At 38.8% G+C, this 12256-nt stretch overlaps 1 protein-coding gene across 7 annotated transcripts in view; it reads left to right on the top strand.

Annotated features, from left to right (window-relative positions):
• Positions 1 to 12256, top strand: part of THSD7B (thrombospondin type 1 domain containing 7B) — a 281970-nt gene that overhangs the window by 151680 nt on the left and 118034 nt on the right. For all 7 annotated transcript variants that reach the window (XM_085552994.1, XM_085552991.1, XM_085552990.1 and 4 more), the window contains 3 exons: positions 1523 to 1638; positions 6592 to 6724; positions 7747 to 7850. In XM_085552994.1, coding sequence (XP_085409120.1) covers positions 1523 to 1638; positions 6592 to 6724; positions 7747 to 7850 — 353 coding nt within the window. The remainder of the gene's footprint in view (positions 1 to 1522; positions 1639 to 6591; positions 6725 to 7746; positions 7851 to 12256) is intronic.

The following is a 12256-nucleotide window of genomic DNA, read 5'->3' as shown; positions in this document are numbered from 1 at the left end:
TTATTTTTTCCACTGATAATGAGTCTAGAGACTTACAACTGAGTTTCATCTCTTATTGTAGCTCTCAAACAATCCTGTTGGTATAACCAGACTGTTGATTTCTGCAAAGTTAATTAAAATTCTAGAGGTTAATGAGATTAATTAAATAAAGGGAAAGAAATCTAATACTCATTTATATCTGGAATCTATTGATATGCTGCAACTTTGTCTAATTAAACATATTGTTTGTAGAGCTATGTAATATCTAAAACAGGTTTTCCCCTCCTCCACTTTTTGGGACAGTCTGAAGGGAAATGGATGTTCCACTGACATGGTTTATGCCTGAGCTGATGAAAACTGACCCAAAGTAATATTGCATTTGGAACTGCTGCGGTGAAAGCCTACCGTTAATGTGGCTTCAGAATTAATAAGCTTCGTGTGCTGGCGGGCTGAGTCTTTGTGTTCTGCGTTTTTCCCAATTTTATGATAAAAACCTACGCAGCAATTTAAGGCAGTTGCAAGGCACAGAAAGTTGAATAAAGCCAGAATTTCAGCATAAAAATATTTAAGCACCTCACTGGCTGGATAACAGAATTCTGCCCCCTAGAATAGTTACGCTTAATGAGGACAAATGTCTCTTTATTTTCTTTTAAATTATACCTTTCGGTATCCTATTACCATCTCAGTAGCAGAGTCATGACTGCAAGGTTTATTTTCTTTCCTAGCATGGTTTAATGGCATATTCTTCTTTCAGTTCTGATCATTTTAGATTGCCTGTGTTCCTAAGTATTTCTGAGTGATCTGCCTACTACAAATTAATGAAAATTAGAAAAGAGTAATTCCCTTTCTGATCCCCTACTTGAAATGCATGATGTGCCCATTCCCATAAAACTGTCCTTTTTCCACTCTCTTAGTTTTTAAATATTGATTGTCTATGTCTGAAGAATTTATTAGAATATGCATCACATGTTTTTTGTTTCGGAGTTCAAAACTGATACAAAAAAAAATCACATTTCCTTTTCCCATACTGTGCAGTTCAATTTTGCCTATACAGCTTCTGTCCTGCAAACTCTTCCTGCACCTCAGGAAGTGACTCAAAGATGGCTTCAAGATGCTTTTGCATTTCCTAGTGGTTTGGAAGTAGGGGAATATCTCATCAGTCCTTACGCACAGTTGCAAATGAATGGAAGGCCGTTGTATGTCATGTTGAACAGGACTGCCTTATAGACCTCACTGCTCACTTTGGTAATAGATATATCCGGTTTGCTGCAGTGAGCATTGTGTTTTAGGCAGTATATAGTGTTACATTTAGTCTGTAGTCATCAGGCCAAACTCAGTATTTTTTAAGATCTGAGCACATGTTCTAACTTCAGTTTGGTTACTTGAGTGCAAAGGGGAGTGGAAATGAGGCTGGCTGCGAGCAGGAGAGATTCCTATGGAGTGGCATCAGGCTCACAGCCCTGTGAGAGTCTTATGAGCTGAACCTTTCCCTGTGGATTTATTGTTTGTTGATGAAATGGTATCTCTGCATTTGAACTCATAGATGTCCAGATTCCACCAGACCTGAGACTGTGCGACCATGTCTCCTGCCCTGCAAGAAGGACTGCATCGTTACGCCTTTCAGTGAGTGGACTCGCTGCCCAACAGTGTGTCAGCATGGTAAGCCTATAAAATGAGAAGAGAATTTTGGACAATTTGTTGCATCCATGGCCATGGGAAAAGGATGGAGGGGCATGAGGGAGCCCCCTGAGGGCTTCTCCAAGCATCCTCTGTGTATGCCATCTGCCTTCACCTCTCCCAGTTACTGCTGAGACCTTGGCACCTCTGCACTCTCACCAGCAAAAGCTCTTACCAGGTATGGAGGGTCTCAGGCAGAGACTCAGGCTGCTGGTGAACTGGGAAATGCAGGCACAAGTGGGCAAAGAGATAGAAAAGATCTGCAAAGACCCAGACCCTTCCTTTTCTCATTGAGCAACTCTCCACCACATTGTACTTCTACCTAATGCCTACAAGAGGGTCATGAAAGAGCTTGAGATTCAGCACTCCATGCAGTGAGGAAGAAACTTCAAAGAGGAAAGTCCAAGGCTCTTGTGTTGTACGCAGAATTGCTGTATTGTATGAAATTTATTTCCAATCTGAGTGTATGCACAGGGCTGTGTAGATAACCCTTTGTGGTTTTCTGAGGACCATATGTTTCTCTGATCTAGTTGGTTGGCTTTTTTATGCTAGATATTTAGCAAAGATTATTTATAGTGATCTGGTGTTGGTTTTTGTGACAAATTAATGAGTTTCATTAATTGTTGAGACAAAAGACTTCTCAGTTACCGGAATATCTCCTTTTTCTTGGCAGCTTCCTTGCCCTTGAAAGATTCTCAGTGGATGCTCTAGCATAGTCCTTGTAAGATTTTATAGGAAAACAAGTTGTTTCTAAAACAGTGAATCCTGTTTTAATTAGCAATTTATTTTTAGACTTTAAATGAGCTGCCTATGAAGAAATAGAATAAATTACCTGGTAAATTACTTTGTTTATTAAATAATAGTCTACAATTAAAATGAGAAGAAATTAATTATTTAACCTCCTTGGCGGTGTTATCATTCTAATATAATTCTAAATTAAAACTTCTTAGATGGGGGAGTTTGCTTTCTGCTAGATCTGTTATTGATATGGCTGCACTGCAAGTTTCTCTTAATTTGCATTGCGCAATTAAAAGCTCAGCGTGATAATGAAATTTCAGGAACGCCGTGTGTATGTGAGTTGTTCAGGGTTTTGCTGCTTTGTAGGAAAGTTATATTTAATGAAAACAATATACAGATGGTGAATTACTAAGCAAATCAAGCAGAAGCAGGTATGGCCTGGCAGATTTAAAATTAAATGTGTACCAGCAGAAGATGAGAGCTTAGACAAACATGCAGTCACTAAATCAGGTTTACACAGAACTTTACCAGTTAAGCTGTTTGTAGTTTATCTGAGAAAATGCATCCAACTTTACTATCTAACAGTAAAAAGCTGACATTTTCCCTACATTTAAATGTCATCAGACAAGAGGCTGTCTTCTGGCAAAGAATTATCTCATACCTCAGAAGTGTAGACAGCAGCGAACGTAGGGCAATAACAGATGGACGGACGACATAATTCACAAAAGAAGTGCAATTGAATCAAAACACCTGTTGGTGAGTCAGGAACAGAGAGGTTGTTGCGAGTTATTGATTCTCTGCCATTTCAGATACTTAAAGGTGACAACTGTCTACCGCACCCCGCTATAATCTATCTCTTTTAATGGGTCTTTGAGGATGAATTGAAGCAAGATTCAGAGAACCAACGTGGAGGTTTCAGAAAAGGAAATGGTTTGAATGAGCAATGTTTTTTTGTGTACCTGATGGTGAATGTGTCCTGGAGAGCTACCTGCTTTCAGCATGGCTGATGTGCTCTGTGGTCTGTCAGCATAGCTTTAAAATGAGATCAAAACAAAACTCTCAATAAATAGATGGTGATCATGGGTACTTCTATACATTGCTTATCCAGAGTGAAGGTCAACAGTTTCATTGTCGCTTAACGTTGCTTCATGTACACAAGTTTACACAAACTGTTAGACTGTAACTATCCAGTTTATTTCCATGACTTAAAACATATTTGAAACATTAAAGTTGGTTGCCTCATTAAGAAATTCCAGTGGCTTTTACCTTGTATCAGTTTCTCTGGAGGATTTGCCACTATCAGTTCTCATAAAACACTCAGGTGGAGATGGTCAAACTTAAACTTTGGCTTTCCAAAACTCTTATGGGCACAAGAATATTGGAGACAGTTCTGATTTTGGTGATTGAAATCTTACAAGATTTGTCCCTGTTATTTGAGTGCTCGTAGAGTCTTATGCTGACAGTCTATGCCCTTCCCTCCAGAGTCAGAAGCACAAATGCTTTCTGTAAAAGCTGCGACAGCGATTATCATGATAAAGCTGGGCCTTACAGTAGTAAGCAAGATGTTGTCCCTCATCTGACAGTAATCCACGTTTACTAGCCCTGAGCAGTGTGCCAGGGCAGCAGTGGGGGTTAAATGGAGAAAAAGCAAAGATGCGAGAGCAAAAGAAGAATGAAAAGAATGGATTGATAGGAGTCATATGAATCTATGAGTAAGGAGAGGAGACTCTGAGTTGCAGAGTTGAGGGCATGGAATTTGTTTTGAGATCCTGGGGCTTAAGTTCTCAGAGTGGCAGACAGTCATAAACTTTCTTGAAGCCAGCTGAAGTTTACCTTTAAATGTATAGTCTTATATAATGTTAATACCTTTGGAAAATCAAGCTGTAACAATCTTAAATGAGATATAAAAATTACATTCAGTAACATTTGTAGGGAATGCTGTAGAAAAGCCAATGAGGAAATTCATATTTGAAAATGGGGTTTGAGTAATGTGCAATAAATGTTGAGGATAATTTAGTTTCTTGAGGTGGAGAAAATTACTGTGGGAAGCTCATTTAGATTTGGTGCTGATTAATAGGAAGAAAATGGCTAAGATTCTAATGGTGGTAGACAATTTGAATTATAAAATCATCACAAAGAAAGAGATAAACTTTGTGATTCTTTTGAGAAGGGAAAAAATAGCAATAGCGGAATGATGTTTCTGCTATATATTTCAACAAATTCAGCAAATTGATAGCTGCACCTCTGGTGAACATATTGCATGCAAGCAGGAGTGTGGAAGGTCTGGAAGCTACCAAGGAAGACTACAAAAGGCTGGAGCCCAACAGGGCTCTACTTTTTTCACTTTCTACCCCAAATAGATACCTGTACGAATAGCTAGTAGGGCCAGCAGCTTCAGACTTTGAAGACAAAGTATCAGAAATGGCTTTTTTTGGTTTTCTCATCATCAGAATCTTTCGTTCAGAAACTTTTTATTGCCAAATTGTTCTGCAACAATCAGAAACAAGCATGTAACTGAAGGTGAATTTAAAGGAATGCCCAGAAGTATAATATTGAGAATGCAAATTAAGTTTTAGACAATAGGAAAATGAATTGGATAACAGAAATGGGTAGGGAGTAAGTGGAAGCTGGATGGAAGTTATGGCCAATACTTACTGAGCAATGTGCAGTGAGTGCTGCTGTTGCTTCCCATCTGCAACCAGGAAAGGAATGGACTGAAGAGTAAATATTGCAATAAATCATCTGTTTCCGTGTCAGTAGGACTATATGAATAGAAAAGGAAGTAATGCCAGAGCATCTTGTGACTGCCCTCTGTGTGAGAAATTGCTAAGTCCTAAAGAACTAAATAAAACCCCAATAATAATAATAAAAAAATACATCACAACAAAACTCAAAACAAAGGTCAAGGAAATTATAGATCACTCATCCTAACTTTATTATGTAGAAAGACACAAGTAGTTATTACTTGAAATATAAATGTCTTAAGAATAAGATTCTGATGAACTGGTCAGTATGGATTTGTTGAGAACAAATTATGCCCAGTAAATTTAATCTCCTCTTTTGACAGCATAGCTGCTCTAATTAAGGGAAGTGGTAGATTTTTGACACATGAAACTTTTATCAGAAAGCTGAGGAACTTGAATTAAATCATTGTAAATGTGTACTCAGCTGCTTGAAAAATGTCTCAGTGAATATCACTGTGAAAATTGTTATTCCATCTCCTTTATGGCCCCCGGTCTGGTATACTGATACAATCCCCAAGGTGCCTTCTGTCCAGCTGAGCAGTCCCAGCCCTTCTGGCTTTTTCCTATGTGTCAGACACTTCAGTGCCTACATCATCTTTATGTCTGTTCACTGAACTTGCTCCATGATCTGTGCTTCTTGTCTGTGGAGCCCAGAACTGGACACAATCCCAAGATGTCTCACCAGTGCCTGCAGAGGCAAAGCCTCACTTTCCTTGACCCTTCTTGGTGGAGTCCACTATCATAGGACAGGTTTATTGTTATTTAAGTTCTGTTAAGAATCCCCTCCCAGTTGTTGCCATGCACAGCAGCTACACCAGCTCTCAGTTTCAGCTTCCCAATTCTGCAGCCAAGGATTGTGTTTGTGTTAGCTGTCAGGTCCCACTAGTGCCAATCCTATCCTTGTCTCCTATGCTGCGTTGTGTACCACACACTGTGGGCTGTGTTTCTGGGTTTGTGTGTACTCAGGCTAAGGAGAGAATTAGTCTCTGTTGGTTGTGATGGTTTTCTTATCGGGAAGACTCCATCTGTAACTACTAGATTAGTACAGATGGCTTACTGGCAGTAGTCTGAGACCACCAGGATACAAAACCTTCCATTGTAACAGTTGCACTTTCTTTTTTCTTTTTCTTTTTTTAATTTTCCTTTTTCCTGCTCAGATGTTTTAGCATTTGCTTCTACTTCTTTTCTTGTCTGCTGTGATATTCTTAAGCATGTCTTAAACTGTGGATTTATCACCCTTCCTGATGCTGCTCTTTGGAACTGTTTAATTTTAAAGAAAATAATGGTAGCTTTTGGCTCATTGTACCATCCCTCCCCCCCACTTCCTTGTGAGGATTCACAATTTCACAATGTAAATGTAACATGAGAAATCTTTTAAACCAGAACAGCAAAATCAGTAACTCGGGGTACCACCTGTGCCTGTGTCTGCAAAGCATTTGTCTTTGTTTTACAGGCAATGCCACAGCTGTTAAGCAGTCTCGGTATAGGATTATCATTCAGGATGCTGCCAGTGGGGGACAGGCGTGTCCAGACACCTTGTATGAGGAAAGAGAATGTGAAGATACTCCCGTCTGTCCGGTTTATAGGTAAAAGTATTAGCTTTGAATCAGTTTCTTTCTAATGGGCTACCAGTTCTCCAGAAATGAATCTTGTGGGATCACCCAGCACAGTTTTCACAAGGAAATGACCTAAACTGAAAAATGGAGGGTCAATAAATGAACAACATTATATGAATAATAAATTTTGCTAAGTGTAGAAGAGTTCAAGTTGGAGATTTCAGATGATCTGATTTCATCAGAATGAACCCCAATAGACACAGCTCCTAAAGATGGTAAATTCAGGATTGGAAGTGTTTAAGGAAGGTTTTACTGGGAAATCTCCCCTTAATGTATCTAAAAATCAGTGCAGGCTGTTTTCATTCCACAGGCACTCAGCTGCCTTAATCATAATTGTATGCTTACTGCAGAAACACTGTTTTCTCCCCTGATGCTCTCACTCCAGTGAATAATATGAACTTTAAATTTCTGATTAGATGAGTAGTACAATAGGACAATTACCACTTTTCATTAACATTCTCTGGCCCATCTGTTATACAGTGTTGGTAAACTTTAATGTATCATATCTTTGCATCTAAATCTTCAGACTGCAGACCCTGCTCTCAGAGCAGAGCAGGCAGCTGAATGCTGGGACAGAGCAGGAGTTGAAACATTCAGTGCTGCACAGCACTGTGGAAAGCAACTGTCTTGCATTCTTGGCTGACACACTTCATAGCATGGAAAGCAGATGGTGCATGAGAACAGGATTTTGGGAGAAGAGCCTGATTTCACTGAAGCTGTTTGCTTGTTTTACTTTGTGACTTTGAATTATGCCCTAGTAAAGTCAGGGAGGGAAGTGTGGTTGGAGAATGAAATAACTTTCTAGAGGGTGAACCTTACATCTGAATTTCAGTTCATAATGCATATTTCAAGAGTGATTACAACTTTTTTGGCTATTTTTCCTTAAGTCTTTGTAATATGTCGTTGTTTCCATCTCAGCTTTCTGAAGTTCTTGTCTGGACATATTATTTTCCAATTTTAGCCACTTAATCATTAACATTTTCCTCTCACAGGTGGAAGACCCATCGATGGAGTCATTGTGTGCTGGTGCCAGAGTCAGTGAGACAGAATGTGCTGGGACACAACGAGGCGTGTGGGCATGGTTTGCAGTCAAGGGGTAAGCGTTCTTCTTTGACCTCAAGGTGATGGAGGATGATGTTTAATAGTCTTGATGCTTTTCGAGTAGCTGATTTGGAAACAGTGACTGAAGCACTTCAGGTGTAAAATGAAGTGTTTTGGGAAGTGGATATATTATGTGGTTTTTCTGCTCCATCAAAACTCAGATTACCAGCAACATGATAGTGTGCTGGAGCACAGGAACAGATTTATGCTTGGCATTCAGTATCCTCAGAGTAACCTCTTCTGCTTAAGGATGAAGCACATTGGCTTAGAAAGAACTGTATCCATAGTTCTCTGTGATGTAATCGCTTCTTGGTGCTAAAAATGGAAAGGATAAGTTCTTTGTAATTTTAAATGTTACTAATAATCTGCCTGAGGCCTGCTTTTATCAAGACAGTTTGAGAAATCCAGCATGGGCAAAGGCTTTGGGCTCTTGCCCTTTGTGTGCTTAAGCACTTGGAAAATACAGTGATCCAATTGTCTGAACAGAAGCGTTAAAAAGAATTTCACTGTTCTGAGTTATGTGATCAGAGTCTGTAGCAGTTCCTGCAGATGTCTTGAGATGTGTCTGCTATCAGTCTGCTGAGAAATCTAATAAAACCTTTAACAAAAGGTTATTTTTATTGAAAAAAGATTACTATACAGGTATGCTAACCGAAGAAATTTGACATAGTAATTTACTCCTTCGCAAGGCAGGAAACTGTTCTTTAAAGATGAGCTGATTTTCTTACATAATCTGGAAACAAAGGGAAAGAAAGAAAAGCTCTGGCAGTATGTGAGCTGCATCTGAAAGAAGAAATGTTTTAAACTAAAAGAAGTAAATACCTTTAGGTTTTGACCACAAGCCTTTCCACAAAGTTTTCAAAGAGAGCTCTGTAAATTGAGACGTCGTAAAATGTGTTCCTGAATCTCGGTGTGAAGGGAGGGCAATCTTTATGCTCCAGTAGTTGTATGAACTTCTTACTAATCATACTCTGATGGGATGAGAAGTATAATGGGAGAGTATCATGCTTATTTTTGGTCTTTGGAGAGCTCTCCAACAGTTAAATAGCTACGAACTGCTTTGTGATAATCATGCAAAAGGAATCTCACAGTCTGGTGGGTTCAAGCAGAATTTGCTTTGGCTCTGTGGTCACTTTTCATCATTAGCTGTGATTTTCACAACAGCTCTGATTTTGGCAATTGCGTGATGTGACGGTACAAATCGGTAGTGTTGAAGATGAATGGAGTTCCAGGAAAATGAATTCTCAAATGAAATGCACACAAAATTTACAGGGTGCTGCCTACAAACGAGAGCGAAGGCAGCGGAAACCCAGCTACCTGTTGGAGTTGCTTCTGAAAAATGAGCTGGTTTTCAGTGATTATCTATTCGAGAGGCAGAGTGAGACAGAAGAGCATAACAGTCACAGTAACAAAATTTCCAGATCACCTTGGAAGGCTCTAGGTTCATTAGAGGTATAGGCTCGTAACATTCATAAGGTACAGACTATATAAGGCCACCTTTTCTAAGTTTTACATCTGTCCTGCTTTAAGAAAGCATCGAACCTTCAAGAAGCCCCTTCCATTCTGAATTGTATTTTCTGATTGTGTGAATCTAAGGGAAAACTGTACCATTAGTATAGCATCTCCTTCATTTGATGTTACAGATACATGCTTTCCTGCAATATTCGTGCATCCTATCTGAGTTTGCATTTGAGGTAACACCACTGTTCTGTGCAGGAATTGGCCTGCAAAGTGTGTCACTGTCTTCAGCCAGTAACTGCTTTTCTCCAAAGAATATATGCACAAATTTGCCCAACTTTTTTTTTTTTTTTTTTGCAGAGTAGCAACTGTTATCCTATTGCCTGAAAATAATCAACCTCACTGCATCCATTTGTAGAGTGTTTTTTTTTTGTTTTTGTATTTTTTAATTTCTTTGTCCATGACTGTCATCTAAATAAGAGGATTTCAGTTTTCCGTGACTGTTGTGGCTAGCCAGAGATGAGGGCGCTGAATTAATATCAAGTATTTCTAAAGATAGAAAGTGTGTGCATGTGTATATGGTCAGAATGTATTTAGAATGCTTAGAACTATGGCTGTGCTGAGAGAAAATGGAGTCTGAAATGACTTTCAAGTTCTGTTCTTAGAATAGATTCTGAGACAGATACTTGTGTGTTGTCACTTATGCCCATGTAACATGCTGAAGATATCAGGATTTATCTCAGTAATGAGCAGAATAGCCAAAGAGATGATGACCCTCTGAAGATGCAGTTTTTACCAATTTATCTTGGAATTGTATTGCACTAATTACAGTGGCCTTTAATTTTGTATATCACCTCCAGTAGGCTAACTTACTCAGAAAACAATCATGCGGTTAAGAGGAAAGTAATATTTAGAGCTAAGAAATATAAATGTTATTTAAACTTCATTAAGGCAACATTCAAAAAAACAAAAACCAACAGACTACCTAAAATTGAGCACTCAAGAATAAAAGTGTGCGGGTATTACTGTTGCTTGACAGTAACATAGGCAACATTTCTAACAATAAATGAAGAGCTTTACGAGCTTTTCTATTGCTATATAGCTGTCATTTTCCTCGACAAGTGACTAATTTACTAGAAGGTGTCAAGAATGTGAGAAAATTGCTTCTGCTTCAGATGCCCTTCAGTGACTTTACTGTTCTCTGATGTTTGTGATGGAAGATCCTCCAGAAATGACCTCTCCCTTCAGTGCTGACATGATCAGCCATCTTAGACATTTACATTTTTGGGGAGGAAAAAATGTGTTGCTCATTATAAGGGATTGTTAACATTTAATTAGTGGATAGAAAGCAGGCTTTAAGCAAATGTCTTTGAAAACTGCTTCAAAAGCCATTGGACAAATAAATCGACAGGTATTAAAGACCAGACTGATGTAATGAGGTGCCACTTAAAAATCTAGTCTTAGAAATACCTGACAACGTAGTTATGTAAAGAGTAGTTACTTTCCAAAAGCAGGGAGACACTGCAGCAATGGAACATGTCATAGCTTATTTTCTTCTTCTCCTGCTGCATCTCAGCAGGATTAATTTCATTTCATTTTGTTTGAGGGATTTGACCATATCTCCCCTCATTAACAGAAGCAATGTGTCCATCTCAGAGCTGTACCTCCCCATCAGAAGAATACGGAAATTCTGTGACACAAAGCAGCACATTCCCTAAGAGAATAACATAGAGACTTGCATACAGGCAAACAACAAAGCCACCAATGCAAGAAGCTCTCACTCCTTGGCTCACCTGAGGTCTTGGGGTGGATCAATACTGGATTACCTCTTTCTGCATCTTAGTAGAACTTTTTTTAAGCATGCTGCACTATTAGACCCTATGTGATCTATTTCTTTCATCCATTATACAGGTTATAAATTCATACTGTGTGGAATTTGCTAAGAGAGTTGGTGATATAGATACAATCCATTTCCATGCAGAAGTTGATAGATGAATTGGCAGTAAAAAAATAGAATGAAGGAAGCACCAGGCTCAAGGAGTTTAAGATTCTGTTCTCCTTCTGCAGTAGCTGTAGGAATATTGCAGATGAGTGGTTTTAGACTAAGATGCAGATCAGGAGCTTATCATTAGGAGAACAAAAAAGGGTAATAGTCTGCCATGAATTTTTTACTGCAAGATTGTTCCATTAAAATTTTATCTAAAATATAGGTGGAACTGGGATGACAAACATAATTTGTGATAAGTTAGCGACTAAGTCAACATTGGTGCTATATCTAATAAGATGAAAGGACGAATTTTGGTGTTGCCTGTATGCATTATACCCACAAGACCATTTTAAAGAGGCATCCTTTAGATATATTATTTACTGCGTGATCAATGTGGAACAAAGTTGGGGCCACATACATTACTCTTGTTTCTACTGAAATTATTTTATGGTAACTTCTTTATAATGCAACGTGCCATTTAAAAGCATCACTGTTAGCTTTTTTTTGCTCATAAGATAGTCACCCAATTGGTCTTATTCTTTGCTCACATGATAGTGGACTTCCCTCCTTTTTTTTATGAGACATGTCAGCAGACATCAGAAGATACCTAAACCAGTGCCATTATATTTCAGTCTGGGTCTGGCTCAAATTCCACCTCTGGTGTGTCTGCTGTAAAAATACCAATTTCAGGAGGTACTTATTGGAATCTTTATATAATTTACAGTCTAGAGGCAATGTGATATCCCAAAGTTTGCAGTGGATATATTTATGATGGCAAATGTGGCAAAAACACGGACTGCTTCAGTTAGATGATGATGTTTTATGAGCAGTGGTTTGCAGTGTGAGTCCCGCCCAGGCATAAATCTGTCCAGCTGATAGTGGCTTACCTGTGATCAGTAGTTCCCTCCAATGTTAGCTCTGCCTGATAGGACACTTGCCTCTTGAGCCGTATTCTC

The sequence above is a fragment of the Coturnix japonica genome, chromosome 7 (assembly GCF_054131305.1).
Source record: "Coturnix japonica strain WE chromosome 7, WE-NBRP24, whole genome shotgun sequence".
Classification (NCBI taxonomy): Eukaryota; Metazoa; Chordata; class Aves; order Galliformes; family Phasianidae; genus Coturnix; species Coturnix japonica.
Note: the sequence above shows the minus strand (reverse complement) of the source record. Positions and strands in the feature narration are given on the sequence as shown.